Source organism: Anoplopoma fimbria, chromosome 17, assembly GCF_027596085.1.
Source record: "Anoplopoma fimbria isolate UVic2021 breed Golden Eagle Sablefish chromosome 17, Afim_UVic_2022, whole genome shotgun sequence".
Lineage (NCBI taxonomy): Eukaryota > Metazoa > Chordata > Actinopteri > Perciformes > Anoplopomatidae > Anoplopoma > Anoplopoma fimbria.
The window spans coordinates 19,631,181-19,651,799 of record NC_072465.1 but is presented as its reverse complement, the minus strand read 5'-3'; the positions used below and the strand labels follow the sequence as shown (position 1 = coordinate 19,651,799).

The following is a 20,619-nucleotide window of genomic DNA, read 5'->3' as shown; positions in this document are numbered from 1 at the left end:
ATCTGTACTTATAGCTGCCTGTGGCTACTCACACTTTTGATTCTTACTTTATGCTGATAATACCATACTTTTATTTTAGTAAAGTTTTAATTGCAGTTTACCTTGCAGGGAAGTATTTACATTGTGATATTCTTATTTTTAAGTAGCTAAATGATCTAAATACTTCCTCCACAGCTGAATGGTTTTTATTGATAGTGCACTGGAAGCAAGGTGTCATATTTACATTGTGATATTCTTATTTTTAAGTAGCTAAATGATCTAAATACTTCCTCCACAGCTGAATGGTTTTTATTGATAGTGCACTGGAAGCAAGGTGTCATATTTACATTGTGATATTCTTATTTTTAAGTAGCTAAATGATCTAAATACTTCCTCCACAGCTGAATGGTTTTTATTGATAGTGCACTGGAAGCAAGGTGTCATATTTACATTGTGATATTCTTATTTTTAAGTAGCTAAATGATCTAAATACTTCCTCCACAGCTGAATGGTTTTTATTGATAGTGCACTGGAAGCGAGGTGTCATATTTACATTGTGATATTCTTATTTTTAAGTAGCTAAATGATCTAAATACTTCCTCCAAGGTGTCATAAGTAAATAGTTAAATAACCTATTGCTTGACCTGATTGGGTGTGTTAGTGTGTGCTAGTGTAATAAATAATAGAGAAATAGTCACATCTATGACTAACTGTAGCAGCATCAGTGTGTGTCAGCTGGGTGGATGCATGCTCGGCCTGAGGATGGACTCCACCCTCTGTCCTGTTTACATGGGCACATGTGCTGCTTCACTGACAGCCCCCTCGCACATCCCAATGATAGAAACCCTCCTACAAGGGATGCATTTTCTCCACCCAGCGCGGCTACAGCCAGTGTTTGCGTGCGTTAGGGCCCGTTCTCCTCCACCCTGGAGGACTCCTCCCGCCTCCTCGTCGTTTCCCAGCCCACAGGGCGCCACCAGGGAGTGGCCAGTGGCCACGGAGGCAAGACTTAAACACCCAATCGGCCTTTCTCCCTCCACACCTCCGTGTTCAAAGCAAAGAGGGGGACCATTAGATGTGTACAGTGTTGTATGATGAGACAATAACACACAATGAGTGAGGAGATTTATAAATATTTAGAAACACATGTTAACTCATGGCGCCATTTAAGCGGAAAACAGATAACCCAACGTCAATCAGACTCAGGGAGGCAACCTACCATGCTTGGTCCCGCCCATTTCTCCGCCTTTGAGCCAATCAGATTGCGTGGTTGATCCTCGTTGGCAGAAACGAGCTCTTCCATTGGTGGAGAGCAGCGATCTTTCGCAAGCAGCTCCCAGAGAGGTGCGCTTCTTTTGTGTACCGGGACGGTGCGATAGTACAGTAAACAGGTGCAAAATACATTAAAATGGAGTCTTTTCATATAATAATAAGGGTTTGCGATTCTGACAAGCGGGGTTTTGCTACTGTTATGCGTTAGTATCTCGTTAGCTACTAAAAATATGTGTAAAAAATCGAATTTAGTACAGCAAATAAAGTTGAATTGTATGGATTTTTAATGCGATTTTCCTCAAAAAAAACCTGATGGAAGTTAGCATTCTGGCCTTGATACTTAATGCCAATTGTTAGTTTTAACTCCAATTATATGGAGAAAGTCTAGGAGATGAGCCTTGAGTTAATGTTATTTTTGGAAAATCTATACCATCAATGTGTGACAATTAAAAAGGTGTAAAAGCTACTGGATTGGTGTTATGCTCCGAGGTGGCAGGCTACGCAGCTCCGTAAATCGAACGCACCCGCTCGTCTCCTTCATAGGGGCAGCGCGTCAAGTTTGTGTGAAGTTGTGAAAAGTTGTCAACCCGAAAAAAGAGAGCAGAGAAACTCCTCCCGTCTTCACATTATGAGCAGTAAGTGAACTTTTCAAACTCAGCGGGCAACTTGTGAAACCACGCATTTAAATAAACAATTAGCTGTGTAATTAAAGTACTTTATCCGAGGTGTAGTCGCTGCTGTACGCGTGACACTGTGTTGTTTTCTAGCTTAGTTTAGAAGTGACCAACTCGCTCCTCTGCCAGTCAACTGAGCTAACAACACTTAGCCGAATAAGTAGAGCTGGTGATCTCACTTCAAACACTATTTCGCAATAATCTAACTTTATGAATTCACCCGTGTTAGCTTGGTTGTGTTTTATAGTGCAGTCTAGACCAAGACAGCCTCTTTTTACGAGTTAACACGTTTGCAGTTTTCCTAAACATGACTTGTTGTGGTGAGTTCATGGAGGCTAAGCTAACAGGCTAGCTGGCCCTTACCTGCACTTGTGGCTTGGGTTTCCTTTTAATTTCTTGCAATTGTTTCATGCTGCACTGTTTTGTTTTTTTAGGTTGACTATTCCTTTTTTTAAAAGCCACACTGTGTTTGTTTTGAACGCAGCTTTAACACTTTGATTGGTGTGTTTTCAAACTTTTAATAGAAGTGATCTTCTTCCGCAGATCAGCAGCAGGGTGACATGGCCGCTGTGGAGAGCGGCGGAGGCTACAGTCAAAAGCGAAACACGACTCAACAAGTAGGTGAACCCAATCAGATGACTGTCACCCACACACTCCCTGTGGTCTCCCCCCACCCCACTCATACCCACTGCTTAACCTCGTGTTAGTGCGACTCTTGTCATTCATCTGGGGTTGTTGATTTTCTCCTCGGAGCACATGTCACCGGGGTGGGGAATGGGCAGGTAAACTTCGCCCACACGGGGTGTTCCCGTCAAACCCCGGCACTTGATGTGCATCTCGCTCGGCCCATTTGGCTGGCCTCTGAGGGGGGTGGCTAGAGGAGTGTGTCAGTTTATAGGGCAAGAATACAGTGTGGGAGGGAGATGGGTGGGTTTGGGGGGAGGGGAAGCCGAGCCCGCCGCTTCTCTGGAAAAAAATGTGGTCCCTCCCATACCCTCCCTTACTCCCCCCTGCCTCCCCTCGGACTTCTTGCTTCAGCCCCCTCTCTGTGTGAAGTGTGGTGTTTTTATGAATGGCGTTTTTGGGTGTGTGAGACCAGAGCATGGTTAGATGTATTTTTTTGTGTGTGTGTGTGTGTTTTCTATTTAAATCTAAACTTCATACTTTTTTTTTTTTTCATACTCCATTCAAATGTTTATTTTAATTTCAATTTGTGCTATAGCCATTCAAGTTCAAGCCCACCAACTTAATGTTTTATATTTCTTGTCTCAATCATCCTGCTTGATCTTTTCTAGTTAAATATTGCTATTTATGTTGTAAAACATTCTTAAGGTTGCCTATAAAAGTGCTCTGACAAAATAATGTTAGCTTTACTATATTAATATAAATGTTTCCTTTAGTATAATAATTTTAACTCCATCAGTAGATTTAATGCGTGAGCATTTTTACACCCATTTATGTACTTTTCCTCACTGCTGCAGCATTAACATGAATGTGAGATATTAAGATGTATTTTTTTTGTTGTTAAATAAATAAATTCCTTCTCTTCTCTTATACGTTCATGTATTCTCTTTCCAGGACTCCCAGCAGCCATCTCCGCTTGCCTTGTTGGCAGCCACATGTAGTCGAATCGACACCCCAGGAGAGAACGATTCACATGCAGACCAACAACAACAACAAAACCAGCAGCAACAGCTGGACCTAAACCAGGGTGTTTTCACCTCCAGTGCCAACGGCTGGCAGGTTATTCCTCTTAGCATTCAAACAACCTCAGGCACTAGCACCATCACCACCGACTCCTTAGGGGTGATGACGGCAGACATAGGAAAGAGCAGACAGGTGCTGTCACCATCCACAGCTGTTGTGAGTACTCAGGGACAGCAGCAGCATCAGCCACAGCAATATGTAGTAGCTCAGGCTCCATCGATGCAGGGTCAGCAGATGCTTACCACCATATCAGGTATGATGCCCAACATTCAGTACCAGGTTATTCCCCAGTTTCAGACAGTAGACGGCCAGACACTGCAGTTGGCACATACTCAGCAGGATTCTGGTTTATCTGCCGCTGCAGGTCAGGGCCAGCAGTTTCAGCTAGTGTCATCTGCTAATGGCCAGCAGATCATAGCTACCACCAACAGAGCTGGAGCTGCAGGAAACATCATAACGATGCCCAGTCTCCTTCAGGGCGCCATCCCCATTCAAAATATAAACCTAGGCAATGGCATGTTACAAAACCAGCACCAGTTCCTGGCAAATATGCCTCTGTCACTAAATGGAAACATCACTTTGTTGCCCGTCAGCACTGGAACAAGCGGAGGGGGAGATGCAAATGGTGGAGGGGATTCAGGGGGAAACCAACTCATACAGCAACTTCCAGTGTCCAGTGGGGCAAGTTACATGACAAGTGCGAACACCGTCACCACGCAGGCCGCCTCTTCATATGGAATGACTCAAACGCTGAACAGCAATGGAGTGGTGACAGGGACATTCCAGCAGAACACAGCATCTACTCTGGGTGTCCCCATACAGCCAGACAACAGAGACGGGCAGCAGCCACAACAAATCCTTATCCAGCCTCAGCAGGTTATCCAAGGGGGAACATCCCTCCAGACCATCCAAGCTGGCACTGGGGCTCAGGTATTTGCCACTCCAACACTCAGCCAGGAAGGGCTTCAAAATCTTCAAATAATGCCGAATACAGGCCCCATCCTCCTGCGCACTGTAGGCCCCAATGGCCAGGTGAGCTGGCAGACCATTCAGATCCAGAGTCCGGCAGGACCACAGATCACGCTGGCCCCAATGCAATCTCTCCCCCAACTTGGCCAGAGTGCTTCTGGAGCTGGAGGAGTATCTGTCAACACAGTGCAGATCCCAGGCATCCAGACCATAAATCTCAACGCGCTCGGAGGCGCTGGGCTGCAGATGCACCAGCTGCAGACTGTTCCCATCACCATCGCTAGCACAGCAGGTCAGTCAGTAGCCTGTTTTCTAGGAAGAAATGATGATCGGTGTAAAATACAAAAAAACTATTTGCCTACTTTTGCATTTATATATTGAAAAAGTGTCCTATATAAACAAATAGTATATTAAACAGTTTTCAGAAGGACTTTGTTCTCAATAATGCAATCTTCTTGCAGGACTGTATACATGTTTCTTAATTGAATTGGTCTTTATGTCATTTTGACTTTGCCATTTCTTTTCTTCACATTTATTTCAGATGTAATCAAAATAACAGCCAACTATTCTAATACACAATAATGGTTCACCTTTAATACTTACTGGCAGTTGGGCTGAGTAAATAAGAAAATTAGGTTGACTTGCTTATTGACATTGCCCTCCCCCCAAGACTGAAATGCAAAGTATCTTGTATCTCAGGATTTTATCTCTTTTGTGTGTGCACTATACTGGTTTAACCAGTTCAGCCGGCCCAGTGGTTTCCCCAAGCTCTTTGCTTCACTGCACTGCAAGTGTTTGTGTTCTTGAAAGAAATTCTGTGGTGTCACACATTACAGTACAGTAGTCATGGGTTGACCGCAACTTCCGTGACCTAGTAGGGGTGTAACTTGACCCCTCCCATCTTGTAGTAACCGTTATCATGTCTGTACCCTTCTCTGGTTTGGTTATTGGCCCCTCACATTGTCTTCATATGATTGCTGGTCTACATTTATGATGTTTTTGAGGAATGATTGGGTCTGTTTTTAGTGCATGTGATTTGCTCTATTATCTTTATTATGAAATTATCCCCGTCAGCTTCACACTAAAAGGTGGAGTTTGATTTCACATCAGTGTCTGCACTGACATTTCAAACATTTACTTTAGTACAGTGGTTAAAGCCTGAAGGGCTCAGGCTGTCTGTCATTTACTGTTTATTCTCAAGTTACTTATAATACTAGTCATATTCAAATGGCACGTTTTACTGAGACTTACACTGCTAGGATTTTTTTTTACAAAAAAGAAAAACTTTATGATGAGATAGTTGGTTTGTTCTGAACTTGATTAATGCAGTTTGTATAAACCAAAAGTCTTAAACCCTTGTTATAAATGATCTCACATGAGTATTTTCTTTTCCATCACTACAGGAGAACAGGGGTTACAGACAGGTGGAGAAAGTTTGGATGATAGCACCGCTATGGATGATGGGGATATAAGCCCACCACCTCAAGGACGACGTAACCGCAGGGAAGCCTGTACCTGCCCATTCTGCAAGGATGGAGAGGGACGGTATGTCATTCAACCACTTTAAATACACATGTACAGTCTAATGCAATCCAATACAACTGCCTGCTGTAAAGTCTATTGTTATGATACCTAAAATGTCCAGTTTTTGTTGAGTTTTTTTTGTATAAAAATATAAAGTTTTAATTTAGTCAGCGATTTCTTGTACTGGATTGCATTATATTTAGGTATGTGTTATATTCTGCCCCCCTCATGTATGTAAATAGGAAGGACAACCAATTAGAAACACCTTTCAATGTAATGTAGTCCACATTTAAATTTAACAATGGTAATAAACATAATTGAATTTATGCATGTTGTTATGAACCAAAGCAGGACACTGACTTAGGGTGATGGTGGTAGGAAGACAGTTTTTATTGTACCAGAGGCTGATGGATGGGAATCCGGTCAAAGCGGGGAGGAATAGATAATGTAGTCCGGGGCCTGGGGTGAGGGGGGGAATGAGGGACAGGCATGGAAAGCAGGGGTGGCTTGGAAGCTAGTGTATGACTGGCAGGGATATGATTAGGAGGACAGAAAGGCAGCTGATAATACTGGGATACAGGACAAACAGGATAGTAATATGAAAACAAAGAAAAAAAACAACTAGGAATATCTATTGAGTTGGCCTTGGAAGTGTAGCTGCCACCGAGATCTGTTTTGTTGTCCCGACTACAAAAGTTGTAATAAACCATTGTTTTTCTTAGAAGTATCAGAGAGAAACACATTTCTATTACAGCTCATTCCATTTACCCTCTAAGTAAAAAGCAGTAGCCTTCTGACTCCGATTCACGTTTATTTTGCATCAAACAGGGATCCAACTAAAAAGAAGCAGCACATTTGTCACATCTCCGGCTGTGGGAAGATCTACGGCAAGACATCCCACCTGAGGGCCCACTTGCGTTGGCACACAGGAGAACGACCCTTCGTCTGCGGCTGGTCTTTCTGTGGCAAGCGATTTACCCGTTCAGATGAGCTTCAGCGCCATAAGAGGACGCACACAGGTGAGGATTTAGTTTATTTGACATTATGAGGACATTAAATCTCACACGACTGCAAAACATCAAAGTCCAAAGACATGCTTCTTTGATGTAGAAATGGTAAAGGTTAAGCCTGTGTAGACGTCAACATATGTTTTTCTCGGCAACTCGGTTTTCCCGGAAAGCAATTTTTTGCAACAGAATTAAGTTATTAATCACCAGAAACTTAATCGGCAATTTGGCAACTATCTCGATAGGCAATTTTTTGGGGGTGTTAAAACTTTGATGCTTTTGTTTTGTCTTTAATCATATTTAAATAAATATCTTTGGGTTTGAATATGTTCAGGGCTTCAGGAAACTGCTATGTTCTGACATTTTATAGGCCAAATGATTGATCATTGTCAGCGTCTTTTCCGCTTTAGGATTACTTATCCACTTGGATCTTGCATATGATCACTGATTTACCCCCGGAAATATAAAAAAAATGTATTCTAGTGTATTAATCCTTCATAAATATTATCAAATGCCAGGTGCAGCTGTTTCTATATTGATTTTTTTTTTTTTATTTCTCCCTCCTTTTCAGGTGAAAAAAGGTTTGCTTGTTGTGAGTGTCCTAAACGCTTCATGCGTAGCGATCACCTCTCCAAGCACATCAAAACCCACCTGAACAAGAAAGTAGTCGCCACCAGCAGCACCGCGGTCTCAACCGACGCGGCCTCCCCTTCAGCAGGAACAAAAGTCGGCACAGGAGCAGTGTCGGCCGGCGACCAGCACACCATTGTCACCATGGAAACCTTATCTGCAGAGAGCATAGCTCGGTTAGCCAGCAGCGGGATCAACATGATGCAAGTGGACCTTCAGCAAATGAACGGCAACAGCTACTAAGGACGGGTGGAGGAGCGAGAAGACTGGCTTTGGTGGATGTCGCTTTAGGACATTTGGGGTTAAAAAGGGCATGCCTGACCGCAGACACAGAACCTCTCAAACGGACAGGAGGGACGCTCGCAGACGCAACACAACGGACACTATCGAATTTGAGAACTGAGGCAGGAACATGGATCTCCATCTTGTATTTAGATATCTGTGGTATTGACGGGTCAGAGTTGGAGGAAATTGTTAGACTAGAGACACCATCATGAAATCTAATTTCCCCTGAATGGAAATGGCACTACAACAACATCTGTCCCACTCAAACACTCTATCTTACCCGATAGTGGGATTGCAATAACACACCCACAGACCGGCACCCTTGATGCTGAATTGGTAGCTAGTAATATCCTGTCTTCAAGCTTCTTTAGAAAATGAGATGACACTACTAAGTCAAACTCTCACCCTTGTTTTCCAAGGCTGTTTGCTCCGTGTCCCTCTTCACCTCAGGTATTACCGGCCCTCCTAGACTGGGCTGCTGTATCAGCCTTGCCCCTCAGGATAACTGGCCCTTAATGCTAATTTAACCCCTAAAACTAGAGGTATAACAATCTTCTGTTGGAAAAAAAAAAAAATTTGTATTGTTTCTCACGTTTCTATTTAACAACCCCAGTATCATAGGAATAATATGAAAGTGTTTTAGGGTGAAGCGTTTGAGAGGAGGGCTGGAATACAAAAGGTCACGACCAGGTCAGAGCCAAAAGCACTAATCAGTGTGAGGACGACGGTGTGTCAGGGCACTGAAATCCTGAGAATAACTCTTTAACCTCTTGAGTAGGTACACACATTCAAGCCATCATGCTTTGATAGGTTTATCATAGCAAAACATTTTGATTTTTTTTTTTTTTTTTTTTTTTTATGTATATATATATTTTTTTGGTAATGTAAAGGCTACAGAAATTCTTAGCTTAGGCAGGATCATCTTACATGATTGCAAGAGATCGCCTTTAAGTTGTATGAACCTCTCATGCACAATCAATCTTAATCTTATGTTATTACTTTTATATATATATATATATCTATATATATATGTAGATTTAAATGTTTAAATTTAAGAGCCTTTCTGTCATAGAATAATGTGTTCTATACAGTCCAGATCTTCCCAGTACTTTCTTTCCTGTGGTATACTTATCATCTTTGCCTTGCAGTTATGTCAGTTTCCGTTTTCTTTTGGTGGAAATCTTTTTTTTTTTTTTTTTTTTTTCCTTTCAGTTAAATCGGGTCAGAGAAGTATTTTGTAATAATGTTATGAAAGCATAAATATGCAAGCTCAAAACCAAAGGTTCATACTCATTTTATAAGCAAAACTAGGAAGTCTTTCTTTGGTCCATAAACTTTCTATTAATTTTTACTTGTGTAATGCATATGTTAAAGTTCTAACTGGAAACGATCCAGCTCGAGGCAGGCACCGGACACACATCCCTTTGTTGTCCAAATAAATAAGTTGCTAAATGTATCGTCAATGGTTTTTGTTTTTTTCTTTCTGAAAGATGCTTCTCACCACTGTTGACATTGTTTCATGGCTCCAGAATTCTGCTTTATTTGAAAGATATTTGTAACTTGTATGACAGAAATGTATGTTTAAAAGCTCTCCTTTGAAACTCTATAGACTAAGTTCATCAGACAACAAGTGCTCTTATTTTTTTTGCCCCGTTTTAAATAAGGGATTTTATATTGTGTGTGTATACAACTACTGCAAATGCCAACAGCTGGATTAAAATTCTGAATATACTGGTCGCTTCTTTGCAAACTTGTGTCTCAAACAATCAGATGATTAAAAAAAATAAACTTTATTCATTTAAAACCACAGGTTGTGGATGTTTTACGAGGTTTTAAAACAACTCAAAACTTATAGGGGGAAATAAAACCAACTTGAACAATTGCACCACCATATGTTAATATCACATCTCTACGTCGTTGTCCTCACTCTTCAGTTTTTTACGGAGGCTGTAAGGAGAGAAATAAGACATTGCAGATGTTCTGTTAGTTCAAACACTTACATTCACTCATAAAGGTGGATTAGCAGCATATGAGAACACCAATTTATCTAATTAAATCAGGCGATGTAGTTCCCCACCTGCTGAGGTAGGAGTGGACGTCAGAGAAGCCGTGGTACTGAGCCAGAGGGAACAGGATGCCAGTCGGGCAGCGGCCATCACGCTGGCGGCAGAAGCTGCAGTTGCAAATACCACGACAGGGAGGACACTTCCACTCCTGAGGAGATAACCAAAAGATTCAAACACTGAAATGACTGGAATAAGAGAAAGACAAAAGTACATAAACATAGAACATAAGCAAAAAATAATTGTAAAACTACTTTTAGATTAATTCCAGGAGGGCTGCTTAGCCAAAAATGCAAATATAAACAGCACAGAGAGACAAAGGCTGTGTTTAACTCGATCTATTGAAAAGTCTTGTTCGAAAGATCACTGTTTGTCTTGCCACTTATTGAAGAGTTGAGCTACCACGGGGCACGCAAGTTGGCGGTGACCTTCACTAACAAAAAAAATGTCCAAATAAGAAACACTGTCTGAACAACAGAGAACTCAAAAAGTCAAAAGAAGTTGTCAGGCTCACATTGTGCACCAGTTACCGAAGTGTAAGCTCAGTTTCAACAGAGTACTTTATTAATCCCAGGTAGAAACTCTACCATTACTGCAGCTCAGCAAAAAAGACAAATAAAAATAGTGTGCAAAAGTTTTGCCATGTTAATCATGCAACCAATGAAAGCTGAAGAATTGGATGGAAAGCATGAACAAGTTATGCTTCTACTGATGAAAATACATGAAATCACAGTAAATGCATTTCTAGGCCTGAATGTAAAATACAGACTTGTGACCTATACGATCAAACCTTCAAATCAAATGTCAATGTGAAATAGTACTGTCAATTTGGACTTGATCTATCTGATCAATCAAGGAACTGATGGCAGACATTTTGAAACAAGTTGTTAAACCCTCTCTTAAATCTCTCTATACATCTCTGTTATATCAAATCTTTCTCCATCCCTGAACACTTACTGCCAGTAAATACTGAAACCATGTTGGCAAAATTAACATTTGTGCATCTACACAGGTGTAGAGTGTGTGCTGGTGTGTCAGCAGTCTGACCGGATCAAGTAGCGCCTTCTTGACCTCCTCTCCATATCTGTTCCTCAAACACGGTCCACAGAACTGGCCCTGGATCCCGCGACAGTCCTCACTGCGGCAGCACGTCTTAGTGTCGACCGTTTTCTGACGGCACTGATGACAAGTGGAGCCCTAAAAAATACAAAAAAAACCTCAACAACAGTAACCACAATATCATTTCATAATCTGTTTTTACAGAGGTTGACCACAATCTATTCGCTTCAGTAATGGAGAGATTGCCACCTGGTAGTGACCAGTTGTTGGCACTAATCTTTCAGTATATTGCATCATTCTAATATACCTCACTGAAAATAGAGCTGTAGGTCAAAGTCCAGCTGGGAACTCACCGTGACTCTGTTATAGACCTTTTCCGTCATGTTGTCTGCGACCAGCTGAATCTCGTCCTCTGTGATGTCCTCCACAGGACGGATACAATGCGGTTTGCACTGCTTGGGCCGTGGGGCGCCCCGGCGCTGTGGGGATCTGCGTACCTGGAGCACAAAGATGATTGATTATAGTGAAAAAGATAGAGATTATGTTAGCTGAACACAGAGCTAAACAAAGACGAATACATGGTCACCTCTAACCATTATACAGCACATATAAGAAACATAAAACGGATTTAGAAAATAGAGGTTAAAAAACACACAAGAATTTAAAAAGACTCCAGTTTGAACTGTCATCATTTATCTCACTCAGATTTAGTAAATGCTTGAATAGGGTTCCTGAGGTAATAAAACAGCCAGAAAGTAGTTTTGCACAAACCCACAATATTACTGCATGTTATACAGTGCTATGAAAAAATGCATTTCTAAACAATTTCAACTGTTCCTTATTAAATGACGACCTCCAGCAGTTCCTCCAGGCTGAGCTCCAGGTCTTCCTCCTTAGGGGCTGAGGGATCGTCACTTCCCCCCATTGAGCGCGTTTGTCTGCGAGAAGCCCGTTCTGGGTTCTTCCTGGTCTCTCCTCCGGCTGCACCAGAGCGAGGTGGACGCTGCAGGCGATGTTGGATAAAATCACATTATTACATTAGCCTATTTAGAAATAATATTAGTCAGAGCTCAACTGAATTGTGAATGTAGACAAGAGGATGGCAGCTGGCTGAATATGTTGTCTCATTCGGTTACGTCTCTAGACTTTTTAGCTAAATATGGGGAATCTTCATTTCTGTCCACCATTCCTCATATTAAATATTAACAACTGCAACAACTCACTAGTGTGTGAGAGACTTTAATCATTCTCTACTCACAGAATTTCTGTCTTTTGTCTTCTGTTTGCCTGCCTGTTTTTTCAGAATCCCTGCCCCTCCTGGCATTTTCTGCAGGTCTGCCATTAGCTGAGCCAACTGTTAAAACAGGGAGGATAAAAAGGATTAGAGATGTGGCAAATGACAGACAGATCTAGTCAGTCTAGCAGGGAAACTTTTTCAGCACTTGAAACCAAAAGTATTTTTGCATTACACTATATCACAATCTTAAGTCAAGTCATGTTTTCTGCGCCAACACCCCTCATTGTGAAATGCCATTTTTTCTACTATATACAAAAAAGATTATAATAATAATAATAGCAGCTCTCTCTTTGGGGTAACATGCAATGAATACAAAGTGAGTGTGAACTTTATATTTTTGTTATTCTCAGGCCCTGGTTTGGGAACCGCAGCTTTAAATACATTGTTACATCAGCCTGTCAGTTTCCAAACAGTACAATACTGTATATGGTTCTGTGTTTCTGGGTTACCATTGCTTTGTTGGCCTTGATGTTCTGTTCTCTCTTGGTCAGGAAAGAAGCAGGTACATCTTCTGCTGAATCGGATCCACACTCTTTGGAAGGAGATGGCCGAGCCACCGCTGTCTCTTCATCTTCAAATTTAACACGCCTCTTCTTCTTTGCCTGACTGGTCTTTCCTGCCCACTTCACCACTCTCTTATTTATCCTCTTTTCTTCCTTCTCCTCCTCCTCCTCATCATCTTCATCATCAGTGGACTGCTGGGTCGAGAGAGTAGAGCGGAGAGCCACCCTCAGCCTGAATGTTTTGGCACTAAAAGATGGCTTAGATGTTGCTTTCTGCTCCTTGGGAGAAAGGTCAGGCTGGGCCTCATCTTCATCTTCATCTTCATAAATTTGAATTCTGATAAACACAAGAAGATGAGTTCTCATTTGGCAAGTGATACATATCTTAAACCTTAGTTTACAGGTACAGTAAAATGTATTTGTTTGTCAAAACTTCTTGTTATAGCAGAATATAAAAAGCACAAGACAGCTGCATTCAAGTACAGTGCAATATTCCTGATTTTTGACAGCATTATATCATAAAACAACAAAACCAAGGGCCTTTTCCAGATCCAATACGTAGGGTTATGTTTATTTTTCCAATCCAATCCAGGATCTCAAACCAAATTGCTCACCTTAAGGCAGTGGTCGTTGATCTCACTGTCAGAAAAGCCATAAAATGATCCCTCATTTTCAGAGTCCTCCACAAAAACATCTGCTAAAGTTGGCTTGGTTGTGATGGCGTTCATTCCTAAAACCCCGGCCTGCAGAGAGACATAACAACAAGCTTAGCTTAAAAATAATCATGTAATTAAGTAATGTTAAGTTCTTTTACCATTGTATTCTGGATGACAGGGATCAACTAGCTTCTGAGGTTTAGCTGGGACGTTCCCTATCCAATTAATCTGATTGTATATTCGATGTGCTTGTTTTGTAGTTCAGGGCAGCGCGAATGCACAGAGCGAGCCTGTAACAATGCTGTGTATTAACTCCGCCCTCAAGGGGTTAACTGGTTACCAAAACATGCAGCCCTTCCAGCTTCATTTTTAGCTATAAGCCTAGTTTGTTAGGATGGCGCCCTCCAGCCACAGGCAACATGTTCAGATTCCAAATTGACCCAGGAAGCAAAGTTTTAGTAAACCATTTAGTATACAATTTTTTTTTTTGCATGGTTAAAAACACTTAACACAGGCAGGAACATTTAGCATTTAACAACAACAACAAAAATGGTCAAGCATGCTTAAGTGGGATAAGGCATACCAACAAAACAGTATTACTTTAGCTACCATAAAATAAGATAATCCTTTATTAGTACTTTACAGGATAACAGCAGCATAGATATAGTGCAAACAAGGTACATAGTAAAAAAACAAACAAGTATTTTAAATAAGTAAAAAAAAAAAAATCCACAATAACTAAAAAAAACACATTATATATACAGACAGAATAATTATAGAGCAACCTGCATGTTGACTGTTTTACAAAATCTAGTTTACAAAGTTACTTATCGTTTCTTGGAAATTATTATTTCGGAAGTAAATAGTCAGTTAAGTTAATTCATTATTTAACGTTATGTTTTCCGAGGCTGCTGAAAGAGGAAAAGTTAGGCATGTTCAGCAATGCTCTTAAACATTGCTCCTGTAGTGGAAAATCTTGTCTTTACATCTCTTCCCTACACATTGATTCACAGGGGTATCCAAGCTGCAATGTCATCAGTTTTGCAAGTAGGTGAATCAAAGTATTATACCTAAGAAAGATTGACCTGACCACACATTTTGACAATTACTTTGATTGAAAAAGTAATATCTGTTTTTGTATCTGAATTCAATATTTTTTCATAAAATCTCATCTTTTTTTTTTTTACACACAATGAGTATTGCTAATATTATCTTCATAATATTTAAGCTATTCAGTTCTATTCAACTTTATAACACGCCCCTTATATTTTTAGGGGCCATAGAAAAATAACACAGAAAAAACGACACACTCACTTGATGTTGTTACTGAGTTAGAGTGCCTCTTTCTGTGGCCCCTGTGGATTTGTATAAATCGTCTTTGCTTTTTTGAGTTTACCTGTGGCCCTACATAACTGAGGCGGCTCAAGGACAACACCCCCACTGGAGAGAGCAGATGAAATTCCTTAAGATTGGCAGATGATCATGTTGACAATTGTCCTGTATTCCCACAGACCATTGTATGGCAGGCACTGTATGTTGTACATGCAGGTGTGTGGCAGTGGGAGTGATGCTGGGAAACGTGGGAAACTCCTCTCACATTCCAAGAACTGATAAATACTCCCGTCCTGCTTGGCCGGTCCTGGCTCAGAGTGACCATGGTCCTGCAACAATGGTGGCTGATTTTGGGTGTGGGTGAGTAAACTGGCATTACAAAAAACAACCTCTCCCTTCTTTCAAACTCCTAATCTGCATGTGTCTGTGTTTCTGTCTTTTGGTTTGTTTTCCAAGTGAATAATTGACGTGCCTGCTCTAACTCCTAACCCTAGTAATACAATGATCATCTTATAAAATTAAGAAATTCATTTTTTTAGTATCTCCCTCAATTAGACACAGTGCTAATCCTCTGAGAAAACCAGATTTGAATCAAGCAGGGAGATGTATTTATGAATGTTTACCACCTTTGAGTCTTGTTTTTGCCTAATCTTAATGCTGCATATGTCAATAAGCACTCCCTGTATGCCTTGTAACTACAGTGCTGATAAAATGTTCCGGGGAAAAATGTCTCTTTAGTGGATCATATCAACTACCATCAGGGAAACACTTGAGGAGAACGGATGATTTAATCAGCAGCTATTTGTGTTTCTTCCTCCTGCCAGCATGCATCTTTGTATGCATCTCCGACCAGTCTTTTCCTCAGAAGAGACGGTGTACATTCCAAGTGACTCCTCAGAACAACAACTACACAACCGCTGGCAATGTGAGTGGGTCGGTGCAGCTCTGTGAGAACACCCAATGCTGCGTGGGCTATTTTATAATCATTGATGGCCGGCCAGAGGTTGACGTTCTCGGTAAGAAACCATGTCAAAACGCAAGATATCTGGACCAGAACCTCTGGACTAGTCTGCATGTTCTGGATCCTGTTCTGTAACATTATAAGAATAATGCACATTTCTGCTCTCAAAAGTTTATGAAATGATTTAAAATCTAATCAACTTTAAGCCTCAAACCAAAACAATATCATGAAACCTCAGACTGATGTTGACTAGTTATTTGCTGTTATGTATACTAGTCTACAGGCTTAGTTTGGTTCTCATGTATCTATTGAGTTACTGAATTTTCTGTTGCAGCTTGTGATATTGCTGAAAAGTATTGCCCAGATGCGACCTGCAGGGCACAAACACGCTTCAACGGTCGCCTCCTTGTGTGTGTGTGCAACACAGACTTCTGCAATAGCAACATCACTTGGATCCCAGAGTTGGAAGAGCCACGACCCACATACTCTTATTTTGTAGGTATGACCATGATAAGATTTCTAACTAATCGTTGAATATCACATGCAACCAACATAGTGATCAAATAATATCCTGACATCATGACAGAGTGACGTATTGCTTTATTTTCATTACATCAAATATTATAATTGTTTTCGAAAGACATCATTTTTTTTACTCCCCATTCACCTTCACCAACATCTACGCCACCACCATAAACTATCCTCTACTACCCTTTCATTAGAAATTTGACACTTGGAAGATCGCTTAGCCTTTCTTCAGTTAATATCTGTTAAATACGTTTTTATCATTTTTTCATTTTGCTTAATTCACTTAATAATGAAACATGTAAAGTTTTAAATACAATCAATTGACTCAAAAGTGGTGTAATTAGTATTCACAGATAACATAAAAAATGTTTTCCTTCAGTTTTCTTTTTAGATAAAAACATGAAAGCTGCTGCATTAATTCTGACTTTGCTCGTCCTCTGCCTCCTGCTGATCATTGCCGCCCAATGGAGACGCCTACTAAAAAAGAGAAGTAAGATACTTTTTGGTTTCAACATCAAGATAGAAATGAAAAAATGTGTTGTAGTTCCTAATAATGTGTTGATTCGATTTACTAAACACAGTGGCAGAAAGTGGGGGTTAAACCTATTGATATTTGCAGATATTGTCTAAACGCGCACACACAAGAGGAGTTTATTATCTTTACCCCTCAGGTTTAGATAAACATCTTTTATAAACGCTCAGACATTCCTGCTTGTTATGGGGAAATGGATTCAAGAATACAGTTCCCCGAATTATCACTTTCTGTGGCTTAGAATTTTGCATAAAGGTAAAAAGTGTTGTTTCTGTGTCAAAACCCCCTCTGCTTCTCAGAAGATTAGAGTAAAACATTCTTCAGCCACATTTCCACATTCTCTAAAGTCACATTTGGTTCTCATGATGTCTTTGTTTGACCTTGTAACTGTTTCATTCTCTCTGATTGTCTGACCTTGGTGTTTATCTCTGCTATAACACTCCCTTTTACCTCTGTCCTTTGTTTTACTCTTCAATCAGATTTCTGTGGCTATTCAGTTGGGCTAGTTTAAAACTAATAGTGGCTTTATTGTCAGATTACCCTCAATGAGTGTGTATTAATTGCAATACCTGTCAACTTTTGTTATTTTAGAGGATAATACACCCTCCCTTGATGATTACAGTGTCTCACGACTGTGTTCCTGCCAAACAACAAAAACCTCTGAGATTGACATTGCCGACATTGAACTACAGCAGGTAAGCCGATTATAGTCAGGGGCAGGGTTCAAAATCATTCATTTAGGTGATATATCTTACCATGTCCCGTTGATTTACCGGAATCTTCTACCTCTTCAGATTGTGGGCCGTGGGTATTTTGCAACTGTTTGGCAGGGGAAATACAAGGGATCCATTGTGGCAGTGAAAGTTTTCCCTGTAGGTTGGAAACATAACTTTACTGCAGAGAAGGAGGTCTATGAGCTACCATTGATGAATCACGCTGGGATTGTCCAATTCCTGGGCTCTGGGAGTAAACCGGATGGAGGCAGTTTGCTCATTGTCCTGCAATACGCTGAATGTGTGAGTGGCAAACCAGTCATTTGAATTTCAAAATTAAATGTGCATTTCAACATTTTCTCAGAGATCAAAGGTTATTCAGGGCCAGGAAGCAACAAAAAAGGCATACGGATTTAATTCATATAAGCAACTGAATTATTAAAATGGAACCACTGCTGAATCCTTAAAATGGCTATAATCAACATTTTTATAATAACAATTAAATGACAATGTGAAAGTGGTCGGTCGTATTGATGAACCTTTGAAGACTTATCACCTGAATCTGCAGCTCTCCTCAGGAGGCAGTTGTTTTCAGTTAAAAAGCTCTAACAAACCCAGTGTACACTACCTGCTCAGATTCAAACAGCAGACAGACACAGTTAGTGACTAGCTGGTGAAAATAGTGGAGCACATTAACTAGCTAAAGAACCAGATATTTCCCTCAGAAGTTGGTAGAGTCCAAAAGTAATGAGTGAATATTGGACTTACATTCATCAGGTGGATACAAACACAGCGTCAAATCAACAATAATGTTGCTTAAGTTTGTCATATCAACCTAAAATGTGAGATGAGGCGGATACATAATCACACTCATATCTTTATTTTACACAAGCCAATGTGGCCAAAAGCAAACGCTTAACTGTTCATGTTCTTTGACTTGAATAGCTGGTGTCCCTTTGATTTCAGGGTTCTCTCCACTCCTATCTGTGTAAACACACCACCAACTGGATGTTGTCACTGAAGTTGTGCCAGTCTTTATCGCAGGGACTCTCCTATCTGCACTCTGACGTTCACAAACATGGTATTGGCCGGAATATTGCTGTGAAGAAATGTGGTTGTGTGTGTGTGTGCATGTTGTGGTTCACCAATGTAGAAAAATATCTCTGTACTGTCATGTGGGTTTATGTGCACATACGCTAAAATATCAAACATGTTTAACAATTGATGATTTTATTAAACAGTTTTTGTTTAAAAAATTTGAATACTTTTATAGGAGTACTTTTACAGTGATTTTTTTATTTATTTAAAAAAAAAAAGCATACGGCTGCATAAAAACAGCTCACGTGTTACATGGATCTATAATCATACACATGAAGCAGCAGTTAAACAGGGTTCATTTATGAAGTGTGAATCTTTCTTGATCTTTAAAGTCCACTGCAATTAAATATCCATCAAAACAGAATCATCTTATTATTACTCACGTGTGTCTTCTCTTGCAGATGAGCATAAACCTCCTGTGGCCCACAGAGATTTCAGCAGCTCCAACGTGCTTGTGAGAGCAGATGGCACCTGTGTCCTGTGTGATTTTGGATGCTCAACCATCCTGCGTTCTTGTTCAGGACACTGCAGCTGGCAGAGCCACACAACAAACACGGAGGTGAGATTTAGGCGGAGTTTTTTATTCTTAATTCACAGTACAGTGAAATCACAAAAAATATGAACGGTCATCTTGGTGGTCTCCAAGAAGAAAATGACAACATGCAGAAACAACCAATTCACATTATCATCCATCTGCAGGGTCATGCTCAGTTGGGCACGCTGCGCTACATGCCCCCTGAGATCCTGGAAGGCTCCGTAAACCTGAGCAGCAGCTGGTGTCTCATGCAGGGCGACATCTATGCTCTGGGACTGCTGCTGTGGGAGATCTGGATGCGTTGCACTGATTTATTTGGAGGTATTTGAACTCCCTTGATCAGATAATCTTGAAAATCTATCAGTAATTGAGATGGGAGTCCAATTGTCTCCACCCTTAAAATTGTACTCATTGTACTTTTAGAGAGAGGGATAAATTAGATTTATTTTTCAGCTGAAGAATGCCACACATCATATTGATTTATCAAAACGTTTAAATGTTGCATCAATCAATATTGTCAGAGTGTCACAAGTTTTGCCTTAACTTGCCTTTGAGGATTATCTAGTTAATCAACTTTATCTATCTGCTTTGTTTGGATACACTTCACCTTTGTCGTGCTACTGTATGGATATTCAAATTCATGCAAATGTCTCCATCTGCAGGTGGTGTTGCTCCGCAGCATCTGTTGCCTTATGAATCTGAGCTGGGAGCCAATGCAACACGGGACAGCCTCATCCAGTATGTGTTTCACTTGGACAAGAGACCCTCCATACCTAAACACTGGGAACTGCTACCACAGGTATTCTTACACAGGTGCTTCTTAGATGAACATAGTTTTTTTTTATTGGCTAGGTAGCAATGAAGATAAACGTACTGGATAGCTAATGAAAACGTTCATGATATTGGGTTAAGTTTGTCAATGTGTTGACTCAATTCTCACATCTCAACTTTCAGGGATCTGTGCTGCAGGAGCTCCTGACAGATTGTTGGGACTGTGATGCGGATGCTCGACTGACTGCTCAGTGTGTTGTGGACAGATTAGTGTGTCTTCAGTCTTGTTACTCTTCATGACTTTTTTTTCTTCTATTTTTGACTTGTAATTTACATATCAAGCATTTGCACTGTTCTCTTTGTGTCACAACTGTTAAGCTTCTCAGTATATTTTCATACATTTTAAAGTAGCCTTGTATTAAAGAATGTCTTCCTCTTATTCATATTCTTGACTTGGACATGTTCCCATTACTCTTACCTTCTATTAGTTCCTTACAAAATTAAGATAATTAGCATGTCCATAA

The 20,619-nt window shown here is 40.5% G+C and overlaps 3 protein-coding genes and 1 long non-coding RNA gene across 5 annotated transcripts; 2 read left to right on the top strand and 2 right to left on the bottom strand.

Moving 5' to 3' along the window:
* The first annotated feature begins 1,809 nt into the window (after positions 1 to 1,809).
* On the top strand, positions 1,810 to 8,879 carry sp1 (sp1 transcription factor). The gene is made up of 6 exons (XM_054617843.1): positions 1,810 to 1,886; positions 2,469 to 2,542; positions 3,504 to 4,893; positions 6,005 to 6,146; positions 6,954 to 7,144; positions 7,704 to 8,879. The coding sequence occupies exons 1-6, from the start codon at positions 1,880 to 1,882 to the stop codon at positions 8,003 to 8,005; spliced, it is 2,106 nt and encodes a 701-aa protein (XP_054473818.1). The 5' UTR covers positions 1,810 to 1,879; the 3' UTR covers positions 8,006 to 8,879.
* Positions 8,880 to 8,936: 57 nt separating this feature from the next.
* On the bottom strand, positions 8,937 to 13,883 carry LOC129106448 (cell division cycle-associated protein 7-like). The gene is made up of 9 exons (XM_054617854.1): positions 13,784 to 13,883; positions 13,572 to 13,712; positions 12,916 to 13,287; positions 12,428 to 12,523; positions 12,023 to 12,172; positions 11,523 to 11,666; positions 11,158 to 11,307; positions 10,125 to 10,261; positions 8,937 to 9,994 (listed from the first exon to the last, which is right to left on the bottom strand). Exons 1-9 carry the CDS (start codon positions 13,784 to 13,786, stop codon positions 9,949 to 9,951), a joined length of 1,239 nt encoding a protein of 412 aa, XP_054473829.1. The 5' UTR covers positions 13,787 to 13,883; the 3' UTR covers positions 8,937 to 9,948.
* A 1,328-nt stretch (positions 13,884 to 15,211) lies between these two features.
* LOC129106407 (anti-Muellerian hormone type-2 receptor-like) lies at positions 15,212 to 20,502 on the top strand. Of its 2 annotated transcripts, none has more exons than XM_054617799.1 (11): positions 15,212 to 15,317; positions 15,782 to 15,973; positions 16,253 to 16,417; positions 16,826 to 16,936; positions 17,570 to 17,673; positions 17,773 to 17,994; positions 18,658 to 18,772; positions 19,191 to 19,348; positions 19,489 to 19,645; positions 19,987 to 20,123; positions 20,279 to 20,502. In XM_054617799.1, exons 1-11 carry the CDS (start codon positions 15,281 to 15,283, stop codon positions 20,393 to 20,395), a joined length of 1,515 nt encoding a protein of 504 aa, XP_054473774.1. In that variant the 5' UTR covers positions 15,212 to 15,280; the 3' UTR covers positions 20,396 to 20,502. The 2 variants fall into 2 exon arrangements, with proteins under 2 accessions (XP_054473774.1, XP_054473773.1); XM_054617798.1 differs by having other exon boundaries at positions 15,235 to 15,317; positions 15,782 to 15,882.
* On the bottom strand, positions 16,826 to 18,598 carry LOC129106411 (uncharacterized). The gene is made up of 3 exons (XR_008531835.1): positions 18,460 to 18,598; positions 17,734 to 17,848; positions 16,826 to 16,923 (listed from the first exon to the last, which is right to left on the bottom strand). It is a non-coding gene; the product is annotated as an uncharacterized LOC129106411 (long non-coding RNA).
* Positions 20,503 to 20,619: the final 117 nt, after the last annotated feature.

Excerpts from the sequence above, each read along its gene's own strand:
- LOC129106407 (XM_054617799.1), top strand. The coding sequence starts at position 15,281 with ATGGTCCTGCAACAATGGTGGCTGATTTTGGGTGTGG. Across the intron at positions 15,974-16,252 it reads GCCAGAGGTTGACGTTCTCG|CTTGTGATATTGCTGAAAAG; the intron begins GTAAGAAACCAT and ends TTTCTGTTGCAG. Across the intron at positions 17,674-17,772 it reads CCGACATTGAACTACAGCAG|ATTGTGGGCCGTGGGTATTT; the intron begins GTAAGCCGATTA and ends CTACCTCTTCAG.
- LOC129106448 (XM_054617854.1), bottom strand. Across the intron at positions 12,524-12,915 it reads TCAAGGCCAACAAAGCAATG|TTGGCTCAGCTAATGGCAGA; the intron begins GTAACCCAGAAA and ends CTGTTTTAACAG. Across the intron at positions 12,173-12,427 it reads AGACAAAAGACAGAAATTCT|CGTCCACCTCGCTCTGGTGC; the intron begins GTGAGTAGAGAA and ends CATCGCCTGCAG.
- sp1 (XM_054617843.1), top strand. Across the intron at positions 2,543-3,503 it reads AGCGAAACACGACTCAACAA|GACTCCCAGCAGCCATCTCC; the intron begins GTAGGTGAACCC and ends TTCTCTTTCCAG. Across the intron at positions 6,147-6,953 it reads TGCAAGGATGGAGAGGGACG|GGATCCAACTAAAAAGAAGC; the intron begins GTATGTCATTCA and ends TGCATCAAACAG.